The 12,035-nt window shown below is 55.8% G+C and overlaps 1 protein-coding gene across 15 annotated transcripts in view; it reads left to right on the top strand.

Moving 5' to 3' along the window:
* UNK (unk zinc finger) overlaps positions 1 to 12,035 on the top strand; it is a 32,948-nt gene that overhangs the window by 17,294 nt on the left and 3,619 nt on the right. For 7 of the 15 annotated variants that reach the window (XM_081804487.1, XM_081804481.1, XM_081804477.1 and 4 more), the window contains 12 exons: positions 1,609 to 1,818; positions 2,677 to 2,853; positions 3,007 to 3,137; positions 3,537 to 3,672; positions 4,266 to 4,383; positions 5,527 to 5,611; positions 7,067 to 7,209; positions 7,633 to 7,833; positions 8,415 to 8,480; positions 8,981 to 9,155; positions 10,064 to 10,165; positions 10,324 to 10,512. In XM_081804487.1, coding sequence (XP_081660613.1) covers positions 1,609 to 1,818; positions 2,677 to 2,853; positions 3,007 to 3,137; positions 3,537 to 3,672; positions 4,266 to 4,383; positions 5,527 to 5,611; positions 7,067 to 7,209; positions 7,633 to 7,833; positions 8,415 to 8,480; positions 8,981 to 9,155; positions 10,064 to 10,165; positions 10,324 to 10,512 — 1,733 coding nt within the window. Of the gene's footprint in view, positions 1 to 6; positions 1,819 to 2,339; positions 2,503 to 2,676; positions 2,854 to 3,006; positions 3,138 to 3,536; positions 3,673 to 4,265; positions 4,384 to 5,526; positions 5,612 to 7,066; positions 7,210 to 7,632; positions 7,834 to 8,414; positions 8,481 to 8,980; positions 9,156 to 10,063; positions 10,166 to 10,323; positions 10,513 to 12,035 lie in introns of those variants that run through there. The other 8 variants (XM_081804485.1, XM_081804483.1, XM_081804486.1 and 5 more) reach the window with 6 other exon arrangements.

Genomic DNA, 12,035 nt, shown 5'->3' with positions numbered 1-12,035 from the left:
TCCCAAGGAACCCTCAGCAAACCTCCTTTATAACCTTTTCCACACTTGATTGATTCTGCCTGTTACTTTTATGTCTCTCCCATGAAGGTATGGGCTTCCAAGGCAAGGACCTGCTTCTTCATTAGGGTCCTCAGTGCCTGCCACTGTGCCTGCACCTGGTAGATGCTCAATAAATATGTGCTGAATGAACAGCAGACTCTGTTTGGAAGTTTTACTGCCCTTTAAACCTTTATTTGTATTCCTCAAGGAGCACCCAGCTCCAGCTTCCCCTGGCCCATACATACACCTGGACACTTCTCCATACTTTAAGGCGGAGAGGATTTTTTTTTTTTTTAGCACTTTTCATTAGCAGTAAAGAAAACCTGTCTGGAAAGTCTCAGCCCTCAACCTACCTGTCCCTACACCTTCTATATGCCCAGACTAATAAGGCCTCAAGTATCCTGGCATGAGCCACATCCTCTCACCTTTGTCCCATGCCTTCTAGCTTCAGGTGCTGCTCCAAGCCTGGACAGTTACTTCAGGTCAGGTTGTTGTTCCCTCTGTGCCCCCTTCTGCACACGCTCTTCTGTGCCTTCTGGAATCATCCTCGTTGCTGGCATCAAATGCCCTCTGTCGAGCCATTTGTTGCCTGCACTGTTAGGGCTTAAGGGAATGAATAAAGAGAACTGTGCTGTCTGCCTGTCCCTGCTGTGTAGGGGCTCCCAAGTCTAAGACACCCTTCACCTGGACACATAGAGTGAGCAAAAACACAGATGGATGGCATGTTCTGTAAGGGGGTAAGTGGGTCTGGGGCCCTCCGCTGGGTGGTTCATGGGAGAGTGCTATGTTGGGGTCTCTTGGCTATTACATGCAGAGGAGAGGGACAAAGGTTGGGAGGAGGCCAAAAAGACAGTGCCCCCAAATCCCCAGGTTAGGCAGGACGTAAACAGCCCCAGCTGCTGCAGGTATGCAGTTGTGAGACCACTGGGGGCAGGCAAGGCTGGGAGGGAGAGTCTCTTCAGATGCTTCTGTAAAAGGAGCTCCTTCCCAGGCACTAACCTGTGTAGTGCTAGGAAGTGTCTCTGGGAGGAAGTTGGACAATAATTTTCTGACTCAGTAGTTGAGAGGAACACCTTGTGACTTGGGCTTTCAGTTCCAAAGCAGCAGCCTGCCCAGCCCACAGCCTGGATCCCCAGCCCTGCTCCTGGGACAGGTGAGACCCCAGGGATTGGCAGGCAGACCTGGGCAGCAGAAGACCCTGCAGGAGTTTGGGAGCGGTTCCTCATGCTCTTGTTTGCAGCCCTTTGCCTGTGATCAGCCGTTTGGCCTGGGAAACCTCAGGGAGGGCTCAGAACTAAGCCACTGGTTAAGCCCTCCACTGGCTGCCATGGCAGACAGCTGACTGTTGTGGTCTACGGTTCTTGCTTTTCAGGCTGGCTTGGGATCTGGGTACTGGGAAGGGTCTGGATGCTGAGGTCCACCCTTAGCTCTGGGCCTCTTCTGGTGTCCTAATGGAACTAGCACCCCAGAGTAGGGCCCTCAGAGGCCGTGGTGGCTAATTTCATGCTGGGAAGCAAGGGGCTTAAGTCTCTGCTCCTGGCCTACCCTCCGTGGGGGCTCTCCCTGCAGGTACCTGAAGGAATTCCGCACGGAGCAGTGCCCACTCTTTGTGCAACACAAATGCACTCAGCACCGGCCCTACACCTGCTTCCACTGGCACTTCGTGAACCAGAGACGTCGCCGGTCCATCCGCCGTCGGGACGGCACCTTCAACTACAGCCCGGACGTCTACTGCACCAAGTACGACGAGGCCACAGGCCTCTGCCCGGAGGGCGACGAGTGAGTACTCCCCCTCCCCTCCCTGCAGCCTGCCCTCAGAGGAGCCTCATGTCTCCTGAGTCAGATGCCCTCAGAATAGGCCAAGCAGAGTCTGAGAAACCAACCAAGGCTGCTTTTGGGAGTACTGTTGCAGCCTGGCCTGCCTTCCTGTGGCCTGGACCTGGGCTCAGACCCCACCATCCTTTGGGGGAGGCCCCTTCTTCTTTACCCACTTTTGGGAAACCCTACACAGGCTTTTCTTCTGCTAAGGAGAAGAAAAGACAAGCCTGGGGACATCACTCTGAGAGGGAGCATTTGTTGACCCTGCTTGTTTGAGCCTTGCAGAGGTGGTAATGGGAAGCACTGCTGGGGGTCTGTGGGTACAACTCACTGAACCATCCCTGCACTCACACTTCTCCCAGAGGTACAAGGCTTATTCCTTCCCACCCCCTGAGCCCCCTGCCCCCAGCCTAATAAGGCACTGGGGCATGAGAGGGTACGCCCATGCTTTGAGCAGGCCGTTTCTCTGTGGACCCCTGCAGATCCAGCCAGCACTTGCGCTCCCAGGAGTGTGCCCCCCTCTGGAGCTTCTCTTCAAGTCAGCCCAGGGCCCTGGCCAAGTAGCCTCTGAGAGGACTTGCTGAGCAGGCTGAAGTGGGAATCCTGGGCCCTGATGGGCCCCCATCAAGCTGCAGCATCCAACAGGTGGTGGGAGGGGGGGTCTGTTACCGCAGCAGGGCCCATCACTGCTGGCCTCCTCAGTCAACGCACCATCCGGGTCATGGGGAAAGCCTTCAACAGGGAGGGGAGGGGAGGGCAGGGGCTGATTGCCCAGGCTCCAAGGGCAAAGGTGAGTGACCACCCCCCCCAACGTTTCAGGTGCCCGTTCCTACACAGGACCACAGGGGACACTGAGCGCAGATACCATCTGCGCTACTACAAGACTGGAATCTGTATCCACGAGACAGACTCAAAAGGCAACTGCACCAAAAACGGCCTGCACTGTGCTTTTGCCCACGGGCCCCATGACCTCCGTTCCCCTGTCTACGACATCAGGTGGGCTGGATGCCATGCTGGGCTGATGGCTCTGGGCCAGGGTGGGGGCCTGGCTGCTGACGCGGGGACTGCCATAGATGGAGTGCAGGGGCTGGCACTCTGCTTCCCCCCTCATGCCCCGTCCCCGCTCTCTGTCCTCTCCTTTCCTCCCAGAGAGCTCCAGGCCATGGAGGCCTTGCAGAACGGCCAGACCACAGTAGAGGGCAGCATAGAGGGCCAGACGGCTGGGGCTGCGAGCCACGCCATGATAGAAAAGATCCTCAGTGAGGAGCCACGGTGGCAAGGTAAAGGTGGCCCCTCAGATGGCCGTGCCTCCTCTGCCAGATGTTTGTCCCCTCTCCTCTCCTGCCCATAGCTGCCCTAAGGACTTGGCTCACCGCCACTTCTTCATCCCACCTTACGTCCAGCCACAGCCCTTTCATCTGGGGGCCCTTCTGGGGACTTTCCCAGACACGTTTTGCCCTTAGGTGTGTTTATATAAAGGTGTTCTTGACCTTCTGAGGTTGCCCTTTTTGATCCTGTGAGCCTTGAGTGTCTCCAGTGAGGGATGGTGTTCTTACCTCTCTGCTGGGTCTCAGTCTTGGCATTGGCACATGAGGAGGTGGCCGGAGCTCCTGGACCCTTTCCCAAGTGGCTTCTCCTGCCCCCCCTGCCTGACCCCTGCCTCTGGCCCCCTTGTGTAGAGACTGCTTATGTGCTGGGGAACTATAAGACGGAGCCGTGCAAGAAGCCCCCGAGGTTGTGCCGCCAGGGTTATGCCTGTCCCTACTACCACAACAGCAAGGACCGGCGGCGGAGCCCCCGGAAACACAAATACAGGTCCTTTGGCCCAGGCAGGCCGGCCATGGGAGGGAGGGGTGGCAGGGAAGGGATTGTGGCGGGGGCTGCTTCCAGTGTGCTCGCAGGGAGGCCGGGAGGCCAGCCCTGGGGATTGCAGGGTTGCAGGGCCCAGGTATAAGGGGAGGGAGTAGCAGGATGAGCTGAATGATGGGGAGTCCTCTGGGATCCTCCTGTGGTGTGAGATGAGGATCTTAGGTCAGATCATCTCTAAGACCCCTCCAGTTCTGATGCTGAGGGACGACTGCCGGGGCCAAGCCATCGTGTGGGAAGTACGGTTCTGGCTATGGCCTGGCCCTCCTGGAGCTGCACAACGCTTGGCGTGAGGACCTGGCGGAAGGGGACAAAAAGTGTCCTTCTTGCTGGTAACGGCCATGCTGCACCACAGAAGCAGAGCCTGGCTTCCGGCTCCATTAAGGCTCTCACTGTGTAGCTCGTCTTTTCTCTTTGTGAGCCTGGCCCTGTGAAGCAGGGAGACCAGGGAGGGGTCCTGAACAGGCGTCTAGTTGGCACCCCCCAGCTCCTGATCTCTCCCTCTCCTGCGTCGCTCTGACCCTGCCGTCTAACCGGACCAGGTCATCTCCGTGTCCGAACGTGAAGCATGGGGATGAGTGGGGAGACCCTGGCAAGTGCGAGAGCGGCGACGCCTGCCAGTATTGCCATAGCCGTACGGAGCAGCAGTTCCACCCGGAGGTGGGCCGGGGCCGGGGGGGCCGGGGGGGCTGAGGGGGGCCTCACATGCCCGGGAGGGGCAAGGAAAAAGGAACGGAGGGCCTGGGCCTGGGCTGGGGAGGCTGGGGCGGGGAGCAAGGAAAGAGGAACGGAGGGCCGGGGGGTGCTGGGGGGGCCTCACGTGCCCTGGGTGGGGCAAGGAAAAAGGAACGGAGGGCCTGGGCCTGGGCTGGGCCTGGGGGAGCTGGGGGTGGCCTCACGTGCCCGGGGGGTGCAAGGAAACAGGAACGGAGAGCCTGGGCAGATGGGGCAGAGCTCATGCTGACAGCATCCCGGAAGAGGCCTCCGTCCACACAGTGCCTAAAGGAGCCCTGTACCCTAATTTGGTAACTTGCCTTGTGCTGAGCCCATAGTCCCTGAGCAGCCCCCTGCTCCCAGTTTTGTTTCCCCCCAGCCTCCTGACAGGGAAGGCATGGACTGGGCATAGTGACCTGGCCATTCTGGGCTTTGTACCACTCATGATGCTTACAATCCAGTGACATGAGGATTTAAAAAAGAAAGCCCCTTCCAGGTGTTTCAGATCAGAGCTTATAGTACCAGCAACCTCGCTATTGTATGTCCCCCGCCCACTGGCCCCATGGTGTAGCTTGGGCCATGTCAGTGTCCCAAGATCTGGTAGGGTATATAGAGGCACATGCTGTCCATGGGTACATGGAGGCTAAGACATCCTGAGATAGACATACGGACAGAGGCCACCTTATGTGGGTAGAAAGTTAGACATAGATCCCAACTCAGGGTGCCCCGTGGTGGGTGGGTGCTGCCTGTGATCTTGGCTTCCTTAATGTCCAGAGGGACATTTGGAGGTCACAGCCCTGGCCAAGACCCTGAGTGGAGAAGCAGCATGAAGAAGATCCCTTTGTGAGGGCCGAAGCAGGGCTGGTTGAACCTGTGACCCTAGAAGGGAGGGTGTCCTTGGCATGGGGGTAGCCATATCTGCTTCAGGAGTTTGAGTATCAAGAAGTCAGTAGGGAGAGACTTAGGGAAGTGGCATGGAATGGGGAGGAGAAAGGTTAGATTACTAAGCTAACCCTCCTATGTTGAAGGCACCCATGCCTGCCTGTCTCTCTCTGCCTAAGCCTGACCTGCCTCTGCTCTACCCTCCAGATCTATAAATCCACCAAGTGCAACGACATGCAGCAGTCGGGCAGCTGTCCCCGAGGACCTTTCTGCGCCTTCGCCCACGTAGAACGTATGCTGTGCCCATTGGCCTCTCCTCCCTCTCTTCCCCTCACCCTCTGCTCAGGTTCAGTCAGAGGAGTGGCCTCTCATCTGCTGGCCCACAGCGGGCTCTGTCCTCACTGGAAATTCTGGGCCCCCCTGCACAAACCCCCTGGAAATGGCCTCAAACCCTGGAGCTTCCAAGGTCGTGAGATAGAGAGCAGGACCGGGCCCCTAGTCAGGCACTCACAGTCCCAGGCAGGGTGAGGTGCCCTCACGGAGCCAACTAGGCAGATCTCAGCAGCTACTCCATGCCACATCCATGGCAGACGTCACTAATGAAACATTGGCGCTCCGTCCTGCTGAGAGCAGAGCTGTCCAGTGAAAATATACCGCAACCTTCATGTCATTTTATTTATTTATTTTTTATTTATTTTTATTTTTTATTTTTTTAAAGATTTTATTTATTTGAGAGAGAGAGACAAAGAGAGCAGAGGCAGGGACAGAGGGAGAGGGAGAAGCAGACTCCCCGCTGAGCAGGGAGCCCGACGTGGGGCTCGATCCCAGGACCCTGAGATCATGACCTGAGCTGAAGGCAGACGCTTAACCGACTGAGCCACCCAGGCGCCCCAACCTTCATGTCATTTTAGATTTTCTAGTAACTATGTTTTAAAAAAAGTAAATTAATTTTAACAATGTATTTAGTTAATTCAATACAAAATTATAATCATTTCAAAAATAGTGTAAAAAAATCAATATTTTACTTTTTTTTTTTCCCTCCAAACGAAGTCTTTGAAATCTGTTGCACACTCGAATAGGTAGGTGCAGCATGTTTCAGTTCAGACCAGCCCCTCATAGCCACATGGGGCTCATAGCTGTTGCGTCGGACAGCATGGCTCTCGGTTCTTACACTGCACTCTAGACCACCACTGCCCAACTCGGAGATGGAGCTCAAGTTAAAACTCGTGTCCACCACAAGCCACTGCTCCGACTGTCCTTTACCTGTTTTCAGGCTCAGGCCTTATCTCTGGGATTAGAAGGCCCTGGGAGGGGGGAATATATTCTTGGCACAGAGGTCATCCCCAGCCATGGGCAACTGGGCCCACTGCTTGAGGCAACACAGGGAAGTAATTAATGGCTCAGGCTTTGGAGTAGTACAGATCAGAGTTCAAATCCCAGCTCTTTTGTTTCCTAGCTCTACCACCTAGGGAGATTAACCTTACCTCTCTGAGCCTCAGTTTTCTTATCTGTAAAATGGAGACCACAATATTATTTGCATCCTCTAGTCATTGTGAAGATTCACAGTTAATACAAATTGCCAGGTACAAAGTAAGTGCACAGTATGCGATATTAATAGAAAGAAGGTAGGAGCCTTCCCTTTGTGTACAGGGGGTGCATGGTCTCCTTTGAAGAAGACCCAGATGTGTTTTTGGAGGGACAGAGCTGGCACAGGAGCCTGCTGACACCCAGATCCTGTCTCTTGCAGAGCCACCCCTCAGTGACGATCTACAACCTTCTTCAGCTGTGTCGAGCCCCACTCAGCCGGGTCCCGTCTTGTACATGCCATCTGCTGCCGGAGACTCGGTGCCTGTGAGCCCCTCCAGCCCACATGCCCCTGACCTCAGCGCTGTACGTGCCTGTCCAGGGAGTGGGTGGGCACCATGCCTAGCCAGGAGTCAACACCTGCCTCTAATGCCCCCAGTTCCCTCCCAGCCTGTGCTTGGTGGGCCCTGGTATTTTGCCTCAGGCCAAGGGGGTTCTACTCTTTCTGCCCCAGGGTTTTTCTTTCAAAATCTGGTAGAGGGTGGTGTACCCAGAGCCTGTGTGGGTCAGCCTGAATAGAGCTGGTAGAAGGGACACAAGCCTTCTGTCACACTCCCACATAATTTCCTCCTGAGGTTCGGGGTCCCTGCATGGTAGTTGCTGCCCACTGGCAGATGAAAACAGAACTGAGCCCCTTGCTGAGGAATCTCCCTCTGAGGAGGGGGTGGAGGGTGGGCCACGCCCCAACCCACGTTGTGCCCACAAAGCCGCTCCCTTTCTTCTCTGCAGCTCCTCTGTAGAAACAGCAATCTAGGAAGCCCATCTAATCTCTGTGGCTCCCCCCCGGGCTCCATCAGGAAGCCCCCGAACCTGGAAGGCATTGTCTTCCCTGGGGAGTCTGGCCTCGCCCCTGGCAGCTATAAGAAGGCTCCTGGCTTTGAGAGGGAAGACCAGGTGGGAGCTGAGTACCTGAAAAATTTTAAATGCCAGGTAAGGGATGTAAGGGGAAGCCCAGTGAGGTTAGCTTTCTCCCTGCATGGGTCAGGAGAAGCCCTGGAGGGCTGTCTTGGCCCAACTATGGGGAACATGACTGGGAGCTAGGAGGTCCCTGTCTTCAGCCTCTGCAACACTAAGCAGAGGGAGTGAGGCCGTCCCGTTTTACAAGCGAAGACAGGAAGGTTAGCATAGCCAGGTACCTGTCACGGAGCCAGTTAATAGAAGAGCAGGGACTCCTATCTCGGTCTTCTGACCCCATAGCTGGTCTTTCCCCTGCCCTATGCTGCCTTGACGGAGTGGCAGGGCCTTGGGGAGCAGGACAGAGGGTCTCTAATTGGTCTTACCTGAGGCTTGGAGTCACCAGGGAGAAGAGGAACAGCTCCCCTGGTTCCTACGGTAGGGAAAGGAGTAAGGGTGGGGAGGGAGAGCAGGGTACGTGGTGTAGAGGGGAATTGCGTGACAGGTGACGTCAGCCGTAGTGGGCCATGGCAGGTTGATGCTTGGGAGGACTCCTGGACTCAGGGGCCCTCCCTAGGACCACACTCATCTCCTGTTCTCTGACTTTTCTCTCTCAGGCCAAGTTAAAACCCCACTCACTAGAGCCCAGGAGTCAAGAGCAGCCTCTGCTTCAGCCCAAACAGGTATATAGCTCTCAGCCCCGTGTCTCCCCTTCTGGCACTTGCTATTGATAGGACAGGCCCAGAATCCCTGGCCTCAGGGAGTGGGGCCACTGCTTTCCCCACAAGCTGAGGGCAGGGCTAAAGTGGGGCCCTAGCCCCAAATCCAGAGAGGGTGGGGTCAAGCCCTGGAACCTGTCACCTCCTGGACTCACTCATCAGTCAAAAACAATATTTCTTGAACGTCGTACTATGCTAGGCACTGGACTGACTTCTCCCTTCCCCTACTGTAGGACTTGTACACTTAGGGTGAGTGGGCCCTGCAGCCTGCAAGGCACAGCTCTCCAATTCCAGCCTCTCAACAAGGTGTCGAGTGGGTGGGGTCCTGTCTGGGCATGGGGGCATCCGGATGAGAGCTGGAACGCACCATTTCCTTCTGCCCCTCCCAGCCCCCATCTCTAGCCCCTGGCCATGGCCTCCATGAGCGGGCATCCCATTGCTTCCTCCTCACTCTTTCGTTGCAGGACATGCTGGGCATCCTTCCCGTGGGCAGCCCCCTGACCTCAAGCATCTCTTCTAGTATCACCTCCAGCCTGGCAGCTACTCCCCCTAGCCCTGCAGGCACCAGCAGCGTCCCTGGCATGAATGCAAATGCTCTGCCCTTCTATCCCACCAGCGACACGGTAGAGTCAGTCATAGGTAACTAGGCCATTTCTGTTGCCAAGTCCAGGACTGGATCTGGAGTTAGAGAAACTAGGTCTCTGGAGTGAGATTCAAACCAGCGTACTTGTCACTTTAGACATTTATCTTGGGAGAGTTAGAGGGTGGGCACTCTGAGCCCTTTGAAAAGGGAAAATGAGCCCAAGGTGTGGCCCAAGACTAGACCTTATAGGAAAGTAGCCCTTCAGTTTGCACTGTTGTGCAAATTAGAAAGAGATAACTCTTCCTCTGGACAAGTGCAGTCTCATTCCACGACGTAGGTCATTCAGCCCTCACTCATTCTCTCACTAGGTATCGTTGTGTAGTGAACAACCTGCGCAACTGTCCTCAGAGTTCCTGGCCATTTGAAGCCACTGCCCTTCTCTCTCAGCAGTCATTTATGGGTGCTACTTCGTGCCAGATCGTGTTTTAAGCACTGGGATGTTAAGGGATGCAGACAGGGTGTTCCTGTTGTTCCCAGCCTCCCAGTCTAGTCCAGCAGAGGGCAGGGGATATTTGTCAAGCACCTACTCTGCAGTAGCCACTGAGGGCCCAGAGGCTTGCTTGCCCCCAGAGAACGCAGGGATGAGACATTTGAGCTGTAACAGCAGGAGACAAGACCTCTGTCAGAGTCAGGAACCCTGCATTGGGTCCCCTGGAGGTATCAGTGAAGATTTCAGAAAAGCTGCCATCTGAGCCGGACTTGGCGAGGCAGATAGCTCAGGGCATCCGTGTTGGCAGAGCAGCAGCCCGACAGGCAGAGGCTCGAGAGCATGGGTCTAGTGGGACTGAGCGTGAAGAGGAGGCAGTAGAGGGCAGGTGGGTCCTGGAGGCAAGGCCTGGAACCTCAGGGTGGTGTGGCCTCTCAGGAGGCAAGGAGGCTCACACCCCATTCTGTCTGTCTCCAGAGTCTGCCTTGGATGACCTGGACCTGAACGAGTTTGGGGTGGCCGCCCTAGAGAAGACTTTCGATAACAGCACAGTGCCCCACCCAGGCAGCATCACAATTGGTACTGGGCAGCGGGTGGGCAGCGGGCGGGCAGCGCTCGAGGGAGGGCTCTCGTAGGGGTCCAGCCTGGCCCAAGATGGGCAGATGAGCTGCCCCCTGCTGGTGTGGCTCCGCATCGCTTGCCCTGCCCTTACTTGCCCTCCGGGGCCTCTCTTCCAGGTGGCAGTTTGCTGCAGAGTTCTGCACCCGTGAACATCCCTGGCTCCTTGGGCAGTTCTGCTTCCTTCCACTCAGCATCCCCGTCCCCTCCTGTCAGCCTCTCCTCACATTTCCTGCAGCAGCCCCAGGGCCACCTGAGCCAGTCAGAAAACACATTTTTGGGGACCTCAGCATCACATGGATCTTTGGGTAAGAGAGTGTGTGTGTCTCTGAGACCTGGGACAGGATCTGGGCTTTTGGAAAGTGCTTTGTCCACAGCCAGAGGCAATGCAGAATGAGGTTGAAGCAAGTGGCTTATGGCTTGGAGGTGGGTCAGGTCCCTGTCCCATGTTTCCCTTAGCTGGGTAAAACTAGACAAGCAACTTAGCCTCTCTTAGTTTCCTCGCTTTAAAATTTGTATAATGGCAGCATCCTCCTTCTAAGACGGTGGCGAGGCTTAAATGAAATAACATGAGTGGAGTGCTGGGCACAGGGCCGGTGTGCAGTGAGAAGCAGTGGCCTCAAGTGCCAGGGCCTAGGTGCTGTTCCTGCCAGTGTGCTGGTTCTGCCCAGTCGCCCAGAGCGCTCGGAGGCGGGCTCACAACAGCCAGCTTCACCGGAGGCAAAGGGAAAAATCTGAATAGGCTCAAAGTGGCCTTCCTGGTAAACAGAGGCACCAGGCAGACCTAGCTGTAACCCCAAAGGCTATTTGCTGAACACAAGTGTTAGAATGGTATGGACTGTGCCTTCTGGCGGGCACGTCAATCACAGCCATTGGAAGCAGGGTGTGGAGAGCCGCACGCTCCACCACCGCGGGCAGGGTTCCCTCTCGTGGGCGGGCTGGTGTGAGTGTTCGCTGAGGTAACACGTAAAACAGCTCGGTACCCAAACTGCCGCGTCTGCTCTTAGTTCCCCTCCCCCGGCAGCTGTTGGAGGAGATAAGGAATAACCTCCGCTGAGGGTGCTGGGCTTCCTGGTCACACTGAGCCTGAGCCTCTGAGCCACGTTTGACATTCTGACCAGGCTGGGAGCTCCCTAATCTCACTCCAGAGATCAGGGCAGCGCGTTGATTTCTTAGTATCTTTCCAGCTTTGGAGGTGGCTGTTACATTTCATGTTGAGTCTGTCAGGTTTAGATGCTTTGTGTTACATTTGTCTGACTTGCTCGTATTCTGGAAGCATCTTGATTGTAGCCCTTCTCACTGGCTGCACATTCATTCACTCCTTCTCCATGTAGTTACTGAGCAGAGTTATAGGTACACTGTGAGCTCAACAGTCCCTGCTGGTATGGAGCCATGGTCTAGTCGGGGAGGCAGAGGAGCACGGACATGAGAGCATACGTAGGACTGTCACTGTTGCGTGGAGGCAAAGGCCTGGGTTTGTGATTCAGAATAATAGAGGGGACCTGAGCGGGACGCAGTCGAGAGAGGAAGCGGCTCCTCTCCAAGAGAGGAAATGCTGCCTGAGCGTGAGCAGAGGTCCGTGGGAAGAGCTTGCTGCTGGGACGGTGTTGTGTTGGTTCTGAGTTCCCACCTCTGAGACAGGGCACATAGGCTCATAGGTTGTGCACATCTCAGGCTCTCCACACAGGATGATGTCTCTCATATTTTGGGTGCACTGGTATTGCTTGGAGGCTTCTGGAACATCCTGGCTGGATTAGTGGAGAAGAGAGTGAGAAAGAAATTATTAGAATAAGCGTGGGCAGAGTGAGGCCAGACGTGGGTATGGATCCCC

This window comes from Leptonychotes weddellii, chromosome 15 (genome assembly GCF_054177405.1).
Source record: "Leptonychotes weddellii isolate Sample4059 chromosome 15, ASM5417740v2, whole genome shotgun sequence".
Classification (NCBI taxonomy): domain Eukaryota; kingdom Metazoa; phylum Chordata; class Mammalia; order Carnivora; family Phocidae; genus Leptonychotes; species Leptonychotes weddellii.
This window is presented reverse-complemented; position numbering and strand designations above follow the sequence as displayed.